A 17,214-nucleotide genomic window follows, 5' to 3' on the forward strand; every position below is an offset into this window, starting at 1 on the left:
CTTACTTTCTTTAACTGTTCTCCCAAACAATGTAAAATCCGCAACCAAATAAACAACCTCAAAACGGCAATGTACACCGCACCCCCCAAATCTATTCTGTAACACAGGAGTTTCAAAAGCTGCTAGGTTTCTGAAATACAGTTTCAAATAATAGAGTTTCACAAGTTAGTTTTCTGATGCTTTCCCTGTACCTCTGATAGAAGTATATCATGTGGCATTTTTCCTCTTATTCTTTTGTCTACCTGGGGTTTCTCCCACCCGCCATTTCTCTTTCTAAAAAAACCACTATAGTGATATAATGGAAGCAAGTCTCGTGCTTTGTAGTGTCAGAAAACAGGAGACAAAAAGAAATTCAAATTTGGCTGAAATTGACCAAAGTGACATATTTTGTTTTCACAGAATTCACACTATGAGAAATATTTCAAAAGATTTCTGTTACTTACTAAGTTGGGATATACACTTGCTTCAGTTTACTCTCGGCTTCTGCTGCTTTTAGACGTTTCTAAGTCAAAAGATAGATAAAGTATTTTACATACAATGCCTAGTAATTATTACCACTTCACTGTCTCAAAAAATTCATAAGAAAATGAAATATTAAAATATCATTCAAAAATTGCCATTTTAACAAAGGCTTTTCTTTCATGTACATATTCTCAAACTGTGTTAGTTTGTAAGACAAGTCACTAGATTCCGAGGTATAGAACTCCAAGTATTAATACCATTTTACTCTTAGATTTCAAAAAGAAAGCAGTGAATAAGTCCATTTTATATTGTTCCACAAGTGAATAAACAGGATTTAGAAATAACCATTTTTATTTTGCAAATTTAGTTTATACTTTCTTTTTTGCCCTTCTGGAAGAAACACACACACACACACACACACTCTTTCCTTTAAAATAAACATTTTTTTTGCCCAGAAATGATTTGTTTCCAAGGTTCATGAGAAAAGAAAGAGATAACAACTCCCCTAAGTACAGTTAAATAAGCATTTACCCTCAAGTGTTAAGAGAGATGTAATATACTTTAAAGCCTGGCTAACCCACATCAGATTTTAGGAGCCAATTAGGAGCCAAATGTAGGAAAAGGAATGGGAGAAAGATTACCTAATCATATCCAGAAACTGCTCGTAAATGAATACAAACAAGGAAGGCAAACAATATATGGTAGATATCCAAAAAGAACACAAACCAGAATATAAGGCAATCATCCATATTCTCCGTGAGGAGAAAACAAAACATTTAAGAGGACAACTTAAAACTTTTAGAGGGGCACCTGGGTGGCTCAATCTGTTAAGCAGCTGCCTTCGGCTCAGGTCATGATCCCAGAGTCCTGGGATCAAGCCCAGCATCAGGCTCTCTGCTGGGAGAAAGCCTACTTCTCTCTCTCCCCTGGCTTGTGCGCTCTCTCTCTCTCTCACTTGCTCACTCTCTCATTCAAATAAAGAAACTCTTTTAAAGATTTTATTTATTTGATAGAGAGAGACAATGAGAGAGGCAGCACAAGTAAAAACAGTGGGAGGGGAAGAAGCAGGCTTCCTGCTAAGCAGGGAGGCCGTTGCGGGGTTTGATCCTAGGACCCTGGGATCATGACCTGAGCTGAAGGCAGCTTGCTTAACAGACTGAGCCACCCAGGCACCCCTAAATTTCTAATAATCCATAAAAATGACTTGTTCACATCTCAGGTCATTATTCCTATCGGCTACACTCACAAAGATGGAGCACCAAGATCCTGCAAGGAAAATAACACCTCTCTGGTGGCATCCTTCCCCACTGTCTTTCGAAAAATTTATCGTAATGGTTCTTCTGAAGTAAAGAAAATATTAGGACTAAATTCTTAATATCTTAAGGATATGAAATCATGTCATTTAAAATAGTACAGAAAAGATAAAGCAAACAAATTTAAAATTAAGTATATTGCTAAGAAATATTAAGATATGAACAGAAAGCTCACTTTAATGCGATTGTATTAGTTGCAATATGAAGAAATTACCTGCTGCACGTATCTGTCAGTAGTTTTCCACATGTAATAATATTCAATGATGCTAGTCAATGATTTCCAAGGGAGCTGAAAAAATATTTAACATGATAAAGGAAAACAAGCTACTATAGAAACTTTCTTTTTAAAATCACTTTTTAAAAGTAAGGAGGCAAATATCCACATGGAAGATTCATTCTAGGAGAAGTGTTTGAGAAAACTAAAATTAATTTTTAGCAAAAGGTATCCCAAGCAAGTTATATGCAGTCAGAGACTCTAATACAACAAATTCCATTTCTCACCTCCCATTTTATTAAAGATCATAAACATTATGACTGAAAGTATCTCATGACCTACTCAAAAACATTATTTTTGGGCTGCAGGTGGGATTGAAGTTCAATTTTTAGAAACTATATTTAAATAGGTTAAGCCTAAGTTACTTCACACTTCCAAAAATGCAGCTCCACCTGGCTGTCATTTGGTCTCTGGCGTAACCGTTCTCATCTTTATCAAAACTGCTTTATTTTCACCTACTTTGTTGTAAATGAAATAAAAATCTAAATCCTTGAGAGACAGCATAGCTGAGTGTGGCTTGTATTTGTGAAGTAGGAAGCTCACCTTTGCCATTTTCCTATGATGACTCAAAACTGGCCAAATGAGCTCCTACCAATGAGACCCACAATCAAGACTATAGTCCACAGACCCTCTGTAAAGGGAAATCTGTCAGTCATCTAAGATGTAAAACCGAACAGAGATTACACATGGGTACCACCACATGGATGTCCTCTCACCGAATCTGATCTGATTACTCCACATGTCCAAACAAATGACTATGGACAGTCACACTCCTTAGCTGTGGCGCCAGACCTTATGGAAAGGTGACTCAGTGCTCTTGGGCTTCTAGCGAGCTTGCCCTAATGCACCGTCGGGACTGGAGAGTCAAAACAGTACTTCCACACTGCCCTGAAGCTACGGGTCTGCTTGAAACCCACGGGTACAATATCCACACCACTCTCATCACCTCCACGTTTCACTCACCTGTTTGCTCTGAAGAGAAAACAGATGGAGTTCTAAGAGAAGAAACTATTCTCAGCTTAATGGGGTGGCAACTCCAATAACAGTTCCAAGTGTGGCCTCCCTAAAGGGCCAAATTGCAGCGCCACTGGGGTATGCGCTACGGCTAAAGCAAGTACTGTTTTCTATGACCCAGCAGGCCAATCTGATGGGGTGGAGAGTGTCTGAGAGATGGAGTTAAGGTGCCCACCGCAAGACCTCACGTGGCAAGACCTCAGGACAGTCCAGGGCACAGTCCCCCAGGGCTCAAGCAAGCTAAGACTGCTTCATCCCCTAACCATTCTTCTGAGAAGCAGCCCCTGGCGTGCAATTACCTGGAAGGCTGAGAAAAGGAAACCAAGTGACTATGGAACCTGAGCTTCATCATCAGCCGGATTTTATTGAAGCCACTAAGTCCTACTCAGCTATGCTCGGCACCACCACTCTCTCTAGAAGCACAGGTCTTAAAAGCACAAGTAACACATTGCAGTGTGTCTACTTCTGTTGCAGGATCTTTCCTCCCTCAACCCTCATGGCTTCACAGGAGTTCCTGAGGACGTGTCAAGTGAGGAGGAAAAAATCCAAATGTGGTGGATGGCTTTGCGCGATACACTGGCACTGACCAGAATTCCACTGCTGCAGACTTTCGGCCCGCAGCAGAAGCGGCTCTGAAGCACAGTGAAGAAGGGTGATCCTTGGGAGGGGAGGGCATTAGTCACTTAGTCACTGCAGGGTTTTCTACTTTGAGCTGAAGGCAAGCTGGCCAGAGGAACTAATCCATACCTACTAGCAGACAGTGGTTATCTACCTGTCACAATGATTGGGGACTAGAAAGGAATACAACTAGAAGGTTGGTAACAAAGAGGCTTAAGAAAGAGGTTTGTGGAATGGATACCTCTGAATGGGCCCAAGTGTGAAAATATTTGTGTCTCCATGCTTATCAAAGGTTCCCTCTAGAGAGGAGGTTCTCAATATCAGGAGGAAAGATGATTCTCTAGGGCTATCAGCCAGCCCCCTTCCCTACCCAAAATAATGACTGCTCAAAGGACATGTAAACAAAATGGACACAGAGGCAAGCAGACAGAGATTACACATGGGTACCACCACATGGATGTCCTCTCACCGAATCTGATCTGATTACTCCACATGTCCAATCTGCAAAGAACACAGTACATGGCCTTCCAACATGGCACCATTCCTGGTAACATGTTAGTTACATTGGACTTTCAGCATCCTAAAATGAACAGATATCTTGTTCTTGTTGAATAATTATTCCAAATATGACTTGCCTTTTCAGCCTATAATGCATTGACCAGCAATAACAACCACAGACTTATGAAGGACTTATTCTCACAGAACACTGCTTCTAACCCAGGTCTCAGAACCCTCAGAAGAGAAGGTTTGATTCACCCTACCAGGTTAAGAACAATGGTCACCTAAGGGACGAAGGGGAGAATAGTGGAGGAATTTGATTCTGAATGCCAACGAAGACCTTAGGGTGAGTTCCAGAAACAGAGGAAGGAAGAAGATTAAAGAGGCTATCTATAGGGCGCCTGGGTGGCTCAGTGGGTTAAGCCGCTGCCTTCGGCTCAGGTCATGATCTCAGGGTCCTGGGATCGAGTCCCGCATCGGGCTCTCTGCTCAGCAGGGAGCCTGCTTCCCTTCCTCTCTCTCTACCTGCCTCTCCATCTACTTGTGATTTCTCTCTGTCAAATAAATAAATAAAATCTTTAAAAAAAAAAAAAAAGAGGCTATCTATATTTCCTTTCTTGGTTGGTGTAATGATTTTCCTTCAGCAGTCCAATTCCCGTTCTATTTTTACATAAGATCTGCTGATGGTAGTTTTACCTTTATAATTGAATGCAGAAGTTATAAGCAATAAAGACAGGGTTGTGAAAAAGACCAGAGGAGGAATAAACATCAACCAGACAAGGAGGCTGTGACATTACATTTGAGGAAATGGTACCACATTTTCTAATGATTCAGGAATAATTACAATGTTTCAAAGGTGCTATTAGGAAAGGAAGCATGTACAGAAGGCAAGGATGATGCTGAGGAACCAAAGTGGGGGATGATGGCAGATCCTACATACCCACTTCCAATCCACATCAGCTTGCCTTCATTAAAGCTCTAAGGTACATTTCCCCCAGATACCCTGGACCAAAGATGCAGACATATGGATCATGTTTAGGCAAACCGGGAAGATGACATCCGGATAGAGAAGTGAGCAACTTAAGGACAAGGCTGCATGCAGGGAGAATGAACTGTCTGCCAAAAATGATGGTTGAGGGGCACCTGGGTGACTCAGTCAGTTGAATGTCCGACTCTTGATTTTGGCCCCAGTCATGATCTCAGGGTCCTAGGATCAAGCTCTGCTTGAGGATTCTCTCCCTCTGCCCCTCGCCCTGCTCTCTTTCTTAAAATAAATAAGTAAAGAAATCTTTAAAAAAAAAAAAAAAAAAAAAAAAAGAATGATAGTTGAAATATGTTCTTCCGGGGCATCTGTGTTGACCTTTCAGTCATCCGTGCTAACATCATGGATGCCAAGCAGCGGAGGGCACAGGTATTTCCACTGTTCCTGGAAGTGAAGTGTCCAACCCTGGTTCTCTAGTCTTCCCAGAGATTCTGTGAGAACCTAATACCATATATTCGTTTCTGCTTCAATTAGATTTAGCGAATTTCATACTTAGCAACTAGGAACCCTGACTAATATAACCAATACATTTATTCTTTATACTAAACTCCCTCTTATCCATAATCAAAAGTGCTCTAGCTCATACAAAGGTTGGAAGTAAAGTGTTCAAAGAACAGGCCTAGACATATGGCATTTACTTTTTATTTATTTAAGTAATCTCCACATACAATGTGGGGCTCAAACTCATGACCCTGAGATCAAGAGTTGCACCTTCTTCTGACTGAGCCAGCCAGGCACCCCAATTTGTGGCACTTATTGACAGAGTCAAGTTGGGGCAGAAATCAGATAAGACTGGTGGTAGGGGCACTATATGTAGTGGAGTTTCCGCTACGATGCTGCTATTGCAGGGTTAGTTAGTTAGTTCGTTCGTTCTTGGCTTCAAAAGGCCTGGCTGTGAAGCATCGAAACTTAGATCCCTGACCCGCCTGGAGGTTCCATTAGCCCACAACATACCCTGTAATAAATCTCTCTATCCTTAACTAGCTCACTCAGATGGATTCTGTTGTTTCCAATTATGGCTTTCCAACTTCCTTCAAGTTCACTTTCCTATACTGGAAGGCTACAATGGAAATACTATATTTCTGAGACTCTCTTGTGATTTATTTCTTACAAACAGTTGTAGAAGACCTAAATTCAGAAGCGAGTTAAGCAGCATAGAGGGAAGGGTGCACAGGAATCTGTTTAGCTGCAGCAGAGCTAAAAGGCATAAGACTGTTCCAGAGTCATCAGATCCACTAGAGGCTTCCTAACCCCAAGACCATGGTTAAAGTAGTGTAGTCCGGTAACAGAGGTTAACCCAGCAGCTTCCCACTTCTGGGTGGGGCAGAGGTAGGCGCTCCCCTGTTGGACCATTTCTGTGGAATGTTCTGATGTCCATCCTGGCGCCTACTTCTCCAACCCTATCAATTATCCAAAATTCTATATTAGATACTAGGTATATATAATATATATAAAATTACAAAAAGCAATTATCCAAAATTAAATCCCATTTTGTTTAAGATAGCTTATGTGATTTTGTGATCTGCAACTGAAGCTTAAATGATTAAAAACAGCTAGGAAATAGCCTTTGCTGAAAGGAGTTTCTATGCCAAGAGACCTGAATGCATGAAAGAACAGAGACTTTACTGTTCTGTACTTTGAATTTCTCAGGTTCCTTTGTGTATTTCGGATGCTGCTTCTTAGGATATAAAATCCACAAGAGAATATCATTCCCACCCTACAAATGAGGGAAAAAAAAAAAAAAACAACAAACAGATACTCTATGGAACCACTTCAATTCTTGAGCCCACCACAGAGCTAAAGTTGCAAAACGATCAACTGAACTGAAAACTCCAAAATCACTCTGAATAAACACTAGGCTCAGGAGACTCACGAACTATTTTTACTTTGGAAAAGCACACACACACAAAGATAACAAATAAAAACAAGGAAGAAAACAACCAAAAATTTACCAAATTACTAAAGGCCAACAGTTAGCTAGGGCAACTGTTTAGCATCTATGGGCGCTCCAGACACCAGGGGGATCCATCCACATTTGCCACGGATCTCCTACCGGTGTTCGTCAGAAAGAACTGGCCCAGAGCAGGAAACCTGAGAAAGCCCCTGCTGGTGGTGAGGGAATTTGAATCTACACAAAGAAATGAAGAAGGGCAGAAATAATAACATTTTTTAAAATAAATAACAATACATAAATAAATATGGGGAAAAAAGATATTTTTAAAAAATCTCTTTAAAAAGATCACTGTCTAAAGGAAAAAATAGCAATAATTCACGGTGGGATTTAGAACATGGGCAGAAGTAAAATGTATGATGAAAAAGGCACAAGAATGGGAGGGAGGAACTAGAAGTATTATCACATGGTTCTTTTTTTCTTTCTTTCTCTTTCTCTCTCTCTCTCTTTTTTTTTTTTTTTTTTTTTTTAAGTAAGCTCTTCATCCAACATGGAGCTTGAACTCATGACCCAAAGATCAAGAGTTGCATGCTCTATCAATACTAAGCCAGCCAGGTACCCCAGTCAGATGGTTCTTATAATCTATGTGATTCAATTGGATTTGACTGAAGGTAGATTGTACAACATTAAAGATGCATATTGCAAACCACTAAACAAATAAAAGTTTAATTGGTAAGCCACCAGAAGAGAGAAAACTAGAATAAAAAAAATAATTAAAGGGGCACCTAGGTTGCTCAGTTGGTTAAGCGTCCAGCTCTTGGTTTCAGCTCAGGTCATGATCTGAGGCTCATGAGATCGAGGCCCCCATCCAGCTCCGCGCTCAGCGTGGAGTCTGCTTCAGATTCTTCGCCTCTACCTCCCACTCTGCCCTTCCCCCTGCTCTCTCTCTCTCTAAAGTAAAATAACATCTTTAAAAAAAAAATAATTTTGAAAAGGGGGAAAGAACAGAACAATGGGACAAACTGAAAATTAATGGTAAGAGGATTGGTTTTAAATAAAAAATTACATTATTGATGATGATATTGAAGGTAAATAGTCTAACAATCCAAGTAAAAGGTAGAGATTGTTGGACTGGTTTTAAACTATATTTAGTTTACAAAGCCTACTTTGGACATAAATAAGGTACAAATAAAGGGATGGAAAAAAGATATACCATGTAATCAATAAAATAAAACTGGAGTGGTAATATTAACAGGAGAAAAACCAGATATCACCACAAGGAATATTACCATAAAGAGGCATGATGAAAGATAAAAGGGTCAATTCATTAGAAGGTAACAATCCTCAATGTATATAGCCAATAAGACAGCTTCAACATAATTAAAGCAAAAAACCTATATTAACTGAAAAAGAAAAACAGAAAAATTCACAATGATAACTAGAGACTTTTAATACTGCTTTCTCAATAACAGAACAAGTAGACAGAAAATCAGTAAGGTTCCAGAAGACTTGAATAACACCATCAATAAATTTGACCTAAGTAGCATTTATAGAACATTCCACCAAATAGCAAAATACCTCTTCTTTTCAAGAGCACATGGAACATTCACCATAATGGAACATATACTGGGATGAGAATCAATCACATTTCAAAATGTAAGATTTGATTTTTTTACGAAGTATGTTTTCTGATCACAACAGAATTAAACTAGACTTCAGTAACAAAAGTATATGGGAAAAAAAAATCACAAAACTTATCTCTAAATAACCCATGAGTCAAAAAGCGAATCAGAATGAAAAATGAAAATACTTTGAAGGAACAAAAATGAAAACACTACTTATCAAAATGTGGAGAGAGGCCCCGTAGCACAGGGCCTGCTGAGGTTGAGACAGGAATACTGAAGAAGCCCTCCCACATTCCAGGCCCCACATCAAGCCCAGTTAAGAATCTGAAGTCTGTGGGTGTTCAGATCACCTGCTATTCATCCCTTCATGGAGAGATGGACCCGCCCCTCCAAACAGTATCAGATGGCCAGACGTACAACACACAACACTGAAGACAAAAGACTGGAGGGACGCCTGGGTGGCTCAGTTGATTAAGCCATTGCCTTCGGCTCAGGTCACGATCCCAGAGTCCCGGGATTGAGTCCTGCATCAGCTTCCCAGCTCCATGGGGAGTCTTCTCCTCCCTCTGACCTTCTCCCCTCTCATGCTCACTCTCACTTACGCTCTCAGATAAATAAATAAAATTTCTTAAAAAAAAAAAAAGAAATTCAAAAGAGAGGAGACTGACAGTGGTTTCTGAGTCACAGCTACTCACACATCCCAGGGGACGAGGACACCGTGTAGGGCCACAGTGAGTCACTAGGGGCTGTGAGAGTGAGGTTCTGTGTAACAAGAGGGTGAGGTATGGCCTGGTTCTGAAGAGGGTTCCCATGGGAGGAGGTGACTGGCTTCTCTGAGTAATTTTGTGGGCTGGCAGGAAAGTGAAACCCAAAAGGCTGAAGGAGGGACGGGGAGATGCTAGTAAAACAGAGATGAGGAGCCTTTCCTGCTGGAGGGCCATCTCCAACAAGAGCAGTGGAACTCACAGTTAAGTTTTTGGGGCCCAGTGAGGCTCATAAATGTCAAGACAGCACATGAAATGTTAGGCCTTCCAATACAGAACAAGCACCAGATCCAAACCTGGCCCAACTACAGATTTGATTAATATATTAAAGGATATACTAATATACTTAAGGCTGTCTTAAAAAGATAAGACAGCATAGATGGCTAGATGTGGAATTTAAACAGATTAAAAATATAAAAAATAAAATATAAATGTTAGCAAAATATGCTATCATATTTGAAAAATTCCTTTAGCAAGTGTATCAGTATACTGGACATTGCCAAGAAAAGAATTAGTGGTACTGGAAGATAAATAAATATATAAATCATACACACTAACATAAACAGCAGGTCCCGGCTCTTGGAAACTCACAGAATAATTACAAAGGAAAACACACCCAGGAGCATTGTAGCAGTAAAACTGCTAAAAAAACAAAACAAACAAACAAAAAAAACCCAAACAAACAGAAGTAGAGAGAAAATCTTGAGCACAAAGAAACATTTACATACACAAGAACTTCTTGTCCAAAACTACGTAAGCCAGAGAGACCTCTTTAGAATACTGAAAAAGAAGAAAAATGAGTTCCATAAAGAAAGAAAATCATTTTTGTTAAAGAGGACAGTAAGATGGTTTTGAGAAAAAGCTAAAATCACTATCAGCCAAACACACACTACCAACAAATGATTACATTACAAGGAAGTCTCAACCTTAAAAAGATACTAGGAAAAGACAAAACATGTAAGCCTAAAGCAAGCTGAAGAAAGGAAACAGCAAACATAAAAGCAGAAATCAATGAAAGAAAAAAATCAATCAAACAAAAAACTGGTTCTTCGCAAAGATCAATAAAACTGACAAACTCCTAGCTGGACTGATGAGGAAAAGAGAAAGAAGAGCTAAATTACCAGTGTCAGGAATGCGAGAGGGGCATCACTACAGCTCCATCCCAAAGACCTTCAAAGGGTAATAGAAGACTATGATCCCCTTTATGACAATAAACTAGACAACTCCAGAACAAATGAACAAGGAGAAGTGGTGAGCAAGATACAGGAGTAGGAGAAACCTGTCTCTGTACCTGACAGCTATGGACAAATGAAAACAGCTCTGGGAGGATGGATATGGGAAGAGTCAAGCAAGCTCCTCTGGCAACACAGTGGGGCAATAAAAGGGTCACTGCAGAGGCAGCTGAGACATCTGGAAATAGCTAAGAACAAAAAAGAAGGGTAAAGGCTATCAGTATAAGCCATGTAGTGGTGCCACTGTGGTCTCCAGTGGCCTGATGTGCAGAGGAGCCCAGCAGCCATTGCCACCAAGGACCTCAAGAGCCCTCAGGACAGCTGCAGAATGCCTGCCACATTCACAGCAGAGGACTCTGCAGCGTTTGTTGGTGTGGACTCTAACAGCCCGCTCTGCAGAGGAAACAGCTTCTGCCACTGAGGTAACCAACAGCCACTGCTGATACTGACCTCGCAAAGAGGCAAACGCTGCTGCGCCCCTCCCACAAGACACTGCTGTGTCCCCATCCCAGGAACAGGGCTGCCAGCCCAGACCTCTAAGCCTGTGCACACCTAGGACCCCAGAGCTCTGGCTGCTCCTCACACCCACACTTCAGACCTCAATTCCATGGCCGTTCCACATGTGCTCCAATCTCTGCACGGACACTGCAGGTGAGCCAGCACACCAGACCCCAGAATGCTGTCACTCTGCAAGCCCCCATGCTCCACGCCTGGCTCTGTAGCTGATCCAAGCATGCTCACACCTCATGCTCGCTGCCACAGCAAGGGTACTTCAAAGCCAGGTCCAATGCCAATAGGGATTCCTTTGGCAATTATATATCCCATGGGACAGAAAGAGATCAGGAGGTCCCCAGCAGCCTTTGCCATCAAAGACCCCAACAGCCTTTACTGCCACTGCAGACACCTGAAGCACTGGCTGTTGAAGATGCTGGGCCTTCCCAAGAGCTGGCACCATCATACCCTCCCTTCCAGCACCCTTGAACCCACTGCAGGAGGAGGGTCTCTCCCCACTGAAACCAGTTGCTAAATTCTGGGAGAGGTAGGCACCTACTCAACCAAATGCACAAACACCAACACAAGGCTACAAGAAAGATGAAAAATACATTCCCAAAGAAACACAGTAATTTTCCAGTAACTGACCCCAAAGGAACGAAAATCTGTGATTTCCTGACAATGATTTCAAAATAAAGGTTTTAAGGAAGCTCAGTGAGCTACAAGAAAATACAGATAGAACTGAAATCGGGAGACAGACTCCAAAATCAGGAAAACAATAAACAAAATAAGACGCACAATAGAGAAAGACATCATAAAAACAAGAATTCTAAAGCTGAAGAATACAAGGAATTAAATGAAAAATGCAATACAGAACATCAATAACAGACATGGGCAAGCAGAAAAAAAGAATCTGTGAACTCAAAGACAGGACATTAGAAATTATCTGGTTAGACTGGAAAAAAAAGAAAAAGAAAAATCAGTAAAAGAGAGTATATCCAGTTAGCGGAAGGGAGGGAGCAACAAAGGTCAGAGGAGAAATAAAGGAAATATAAACCAGAAAAACAACAGAAAAGATCAATGAACTAAGAGTTGCTTTTCTGGAAAGATAAACAAAACTGACCAACTTTAACTAGACCAAGAAAAAGAGAGGACTGAAATAAATTCAGAAATGAAAACTGGAGTAGACATTACAACTGATACTGCAAGTATACAAAAGATCCCAAGAGACTGGAATGAACAATTATATACCCACAAATTGGATAATCTAGAAAGGATGATTGCCCTAGAATGCTATCCATGGACTTCTCAAGTAGAAATTTCCCCATTTCAAAGAGGTTATAAGCTTAATTAAAGAGAACAATTCCATAAACACAAAGACAAAAGGAAGTACATAATAGTAGATAAGATTATCCAGTATTTAAAATCCAGGTTAGATACCACATACCATTAAGAGGAGTCAAGGATTGAAACCTATAAAGCAAATTTTCCTACTTTGCTTGGTATAGGCCGTTTCCAAATTAAAGGTCCACATCAAATTTAGGCTCAACAATTAGTAAGGTAACTAGAAAATTTTAAAAGGTCTAAAGGACAGCAACAAACTAAAAAAGCAGAGCTCAGAAAAATATTTAGTGCAAACAGTCAGAAAAGCTATCCATATTTTAACCCTGGAACTCAGAGCTTCCTGACCTTGAGTCTTAAAATTACTTCCCAAAACAAATGTTAACTTCTCCCTCTGTAACACCAGCCTTCATTCTAAGTGGAGCAGATAAAAATTACTAAGTCACGAGCTTGCTAAATGGTTTACTAGATTCCTAATAAAGACAAAATATTCCCACCCCAACATTTTATTTACAATCTTCTACTTACAAAGTCTTGACGTATGTCATTGAAGTCTTTGCCATATTTTTCCAGTGCCTCTTCAAATAAACTAGCTTCAGAGGCTGACCACTCTTCCATTTCATCTCTGCATAACACAGGTCCTCCAAGTGGTACTAAGACACTAATTGCACTGCTCAAATCATAGCTGTGCCTATACAACGTATCCATAGCGTGAAACTAAAGAAAACAAAATAGAAAAGATTGGTCAGAAATGCAAACTTGCTAGGTTATTTACGAACAGAAATACTAAAATACATGATGCACTTAAAACTAACACTAATATATTTAGGTGTTTGTTTTTTAAGTAACAAAATAAAGAAAAATTTAAACCTCAGATGACCTTATATTACCATTTATTGCTTTAAGAAAATGCTGATTTGTACCTTATAAGATGGGTATTTTAAAAAATGCATTCATTTGTTACAGTAACCTGCATGTGAAGAGTCAGAGCCTCTTAAGTAATTACACTGGAAAGCCAGTAAATTTCACCATCTTCTTGGTTACCAAAATCACTTCAGCTACTGCACAGGGTTGGCACAGCCTTCCTTGATAAGGGAAAAAGAGATGATATACCAGAAAGGGGAAGAACAACTCTCAGGTTGGATTAAGAGAATGTCCTAAGAACGAGAGATAGAGAAAACAATGGAATTGAGAACGAGGTGACACAACAAAACTATACATCTATGTTAAGTGAAACAAAAGTACGTATCCATGCAAAAACAGTAACTGGGTTAGAATTTTGTAAGACCAAGAAGAGATGACCAGGCTTGCCTGTATCAGCTAGGCTGCGAGGGTTTCCTATATATTTCAAGAGACAGTGATAGGAAGAGTCATCTGAAAGGAAGACAGATGAAGAATATATATCTGGCTTTTTGCAAAAGTACCTTGGGTCTAGCTTACTTAAAAGACATTCTTTTGCCCATTAGAAGCAGTGAATAAACTTAGGTTCCTAAACTTTAAGCTTTGAAAAACTTGAGATGGTTTTTCTACCCGAGAGAAAGATTCATTCATAACATATATGCACACTGGTATGCGCAGCAGGAAAACTGCAAAAGGCGATGATTGGCTCTGCTGTGTCTGGATAAGCATATAGGTGTGGCCCAGATTTGGTTGGCAAGGTGACCAAATCCTTCCCAAGTTAGAACTAGTTCTATTTAAACTTTCTAACACATGAAAGCCAAGTCTTGGACCTTGAACATAAAGTATCTTCTGAAATTTTCAGAAAATGGGGATAGCATCACATCTACTGGACAACACAGCTCGTAAAATGTAGCTTGTAAGTGAGTTCCCTATTCATAAAAGAATATAAAACTAGCTCAAATATCATAGTCACCTACTAAAAAGAATCACTGGCTACAGTATGCACTAAAAAGACATATTTAGGGCTTCTGGGTGACTTCAGTTGGTTAGGGGTCTGCCTCCGGCTCAGGTGATGATCCCAGGGTTCTGGGATTGAGCTGTGCGTCAGGTTCTCTGTTCAGTAGAGAGTCTGCTTCTCTCTCTCCATTTCCCTCTGTCCTTCCCCTGACTCATGCAGGTCTCTCTCTCAAATAAATAAATAAAATCTTAAAAAAAAAAAAAATTTACACTTCATACATTAAGACATTGGAAAGGATCTAGAATAGAAATTTGTTGACAGTACTGAAGACAGGATTTAGGACAGACAGACATGTTTAAGGTATGGTAACTAACTGCTTTATCAAGGATTAGCATCTCTCTTAATTAAATCACCAGACTCCACAAAACAAAAGCAAGTAGGAATTTCATTATCTATTTCCTAGTTACAATCACAGCTAAGACCACTGGCCATGTATAGGCTTATTGCTGTATGTATCACAATCATGGAATAATAACTTCAATTTTCAAGAGAATTTCTTCCCACTCTTGTGCAGCAAGGGTTATAAAAATGTTACAATTGATCTTTATTCTTTGCCTGTGCTCTGCAAACTTGAGAATCAACTGAACACTTTTCTAGCTAACCTTCCCACTTCAAGTACTTACTGTACAATGCTAAACACTTCACATCGTCCCTGAAATTATTGTTTCTAGATAACTGATCTAAGAAAGTGAAAACAGAGTCCAAGAGCATTTAGAGATCCCTTAAATTAGTAATCTATTACTATAAACAATTATTTTTGAAACTAAATTTATGAAGGGGAACAAAACTGAAAAAGATTCAATGGTATTCAAAATCAATAATTACACCAATTAACTGTGCTGCTGAGATTCCTCAGGAGGTAGAAGTCATTTTTATAATTAACAGGTGCTCTGAAACCAAAAGTCACAGAATTAAGTGAGTTTTTCTCAGCTGATATTATACCAGCCACTCAAAGTGTGAAAGGATTTTCAGCCTTTTGTTCATGTGAGATGAATGAAAAGGCTTTTCTTACAGGCACTTTTTTAAAATGACAGGCTATTATCTAATAAGGTTTCAAAGAACCAAAGTAATATCATAGCCTTTAAAAGTGATTATGACCAAAAAGTGAAGTGATTCGACTGTTGATTAGATTGTTACAAAGGTTCTTTTCTTTACAGTGTTATAGAACACTGAAGTAATAAGCATTTGCTTTCAGAAGACTAACTCATGCTCTGTCACAAATCAAATGGAAAGAATGGGTCCAACTTACAGCTGACTGGAGGCTCTGAAACCCCCAAAGCCCACTTTTGAAACCCCCAAAGCCCACTTTTGAAACCCAGCCCAGAGGAGAGTGTTGTCGTGATTAGTAGGTGTAGAAAATAAACATCCCATCAGACATATGCACTGTGGAATTCCTAGGGAATAATTTTATTGACACTGATGACCAACTTCATAAAGAAACCAGAGGATCAAATTATGTGCTAGGAGTCCATACGCACTGCATCTTTCTGACACATATAGGTGGCTCCTTTTTTTGTTTGTTTTTGTTTTTTTCAAAAGATTTTATTTATTTATTTGTCAGAGAGAGAGACACAAGCATGCAGAGTGGTTGGCAGAGGCAGAGAGAGAAGCAGGCTCCCTGCTGGACAAGGAGTCCAATGCGGGACTCAATCCCAGGACCCTGAGATCATGACCTGAGCCGAAGGCAGTGGCTTAGCCGACTAAGCCACCCAGGCTTCTCTAGGTGGCTCCTTCTGAATGAACTTTTATATAGTCCGATCTTATCCTAAAGAGCTATACTGCAAGTAAAACACAGACCGAGACAACATTAAGTGAAGATTCTCAGAAGGAGGCTAAGACATGGGAGTTTGACATATGACTTACGGTTTATCAGTAAGATAGTAAAAAATTTCAAGAGCTACACATGTAAAAGAACACACTGGCTGATTCCATTTATTTTCTTAAGATTTACTTATTTATTTTAGAGAGAGAGTGAGTACATGCACGCGAGTGGGAGGAGGGGCAGAGGGAGAAGGAGAGGGAGAGAATCTCAAGTTGACTCCTCACTGAACACGGAGCCCCACACGGGACTTGATTCCTGGACGCTGAGATCATGACCCAAGCAGAAATCAAGAGTTGGTCGCTTAACTGATCCAGGTGCCCGTGGCTGATTCCATTTAAATGGATTTTGAGAAAAGTAACATTCAGTAGTAAGAGAAGTCAAAATAATGATTACCTCAGATGCAGGGGGTAGGGGGGTGATCACTGAGGAGAGGCACGATAGAACATTTTGGGATTCTGGTAGGGCTCTTTAATCTAGATCTGGGTGGTGATTACATGAATGTATACACACATAATTTATGAGCTATGCACCTAAGTGTACTTAATACACTTCACTGTATGTATACCTCAATTTAAAGACAAAGAATTTAAAGACTAAATGTAAAAAAAATTGGAAGTCTTCCCTCTTAGATACTTTGCAAAGATACCATGTTTTCAATAGAGATACAGATACACACGACAAGATCCATTCAAATCTAAATTTAAAAAATCATAAGAACTGAGCACAAGCTGTTCTCTCTGCCAAATAGTGGTGAAGGTGTTGTCACATTTCATCTCATTCATAACAGATGGAGATGACAAACAGAAGTATTTTAGGAGAAAGACTGACAATGAAATCTTGGCAGTGAAATTCTCATCTTTTGTTCATTAAGTAGAATCACGCTATGGTAGACTAGATTATTATTTAGC

General features: G+C 39.8%; 1 protein-coding gene across 5 annotated transcripts in view; it reads right to left on the reverse strand.

The window, feature by feature from the left end:
- MTA3 (metastasis associated 1 family member 3) overlaps positions 1-17,214 on the reverse strand; it is a 213,370-nt gene that overhangs the window by 39,218 nt on the left and 156,938 nt on the right. For all 5 annotated transcript variants that reach the window (XM_059188460.1, XM_059188456.1, XM_059188458.1 and 2 more), the window contains exons 9-11: positions 13,095-13,283; positions 1,990-2,064; positions 444-502 (exon numbers count right to left, since the gene is read on the reverse strand). In XM_059188460.1, the coding sequence (XP_059044443.1) occupies positions 444-502; positions 1,990-2,064; positions 13,095-13,283 (323 nt within the window). The remainder of the gene's footprint in view (positions 1-443; positions 503-1,989; positions 2,065-13,094; positions 13,284-17,214) is intronic.

The sequence above is a fragment of the Mustela lutreola genome, chromosome 9, assembly GCF_030435805.1.
Source record: "Mustela lutreola isolate mMusLut2 chromosome 9, mMusLut2.pri, whole genome shotgun sequence".
NCBI classification, from domain to species: Eukaryota; Metazoa; Chordata; class Mammalia; order Carnivora; family Mustelidae; genus Mustela; species Mustela lutreola.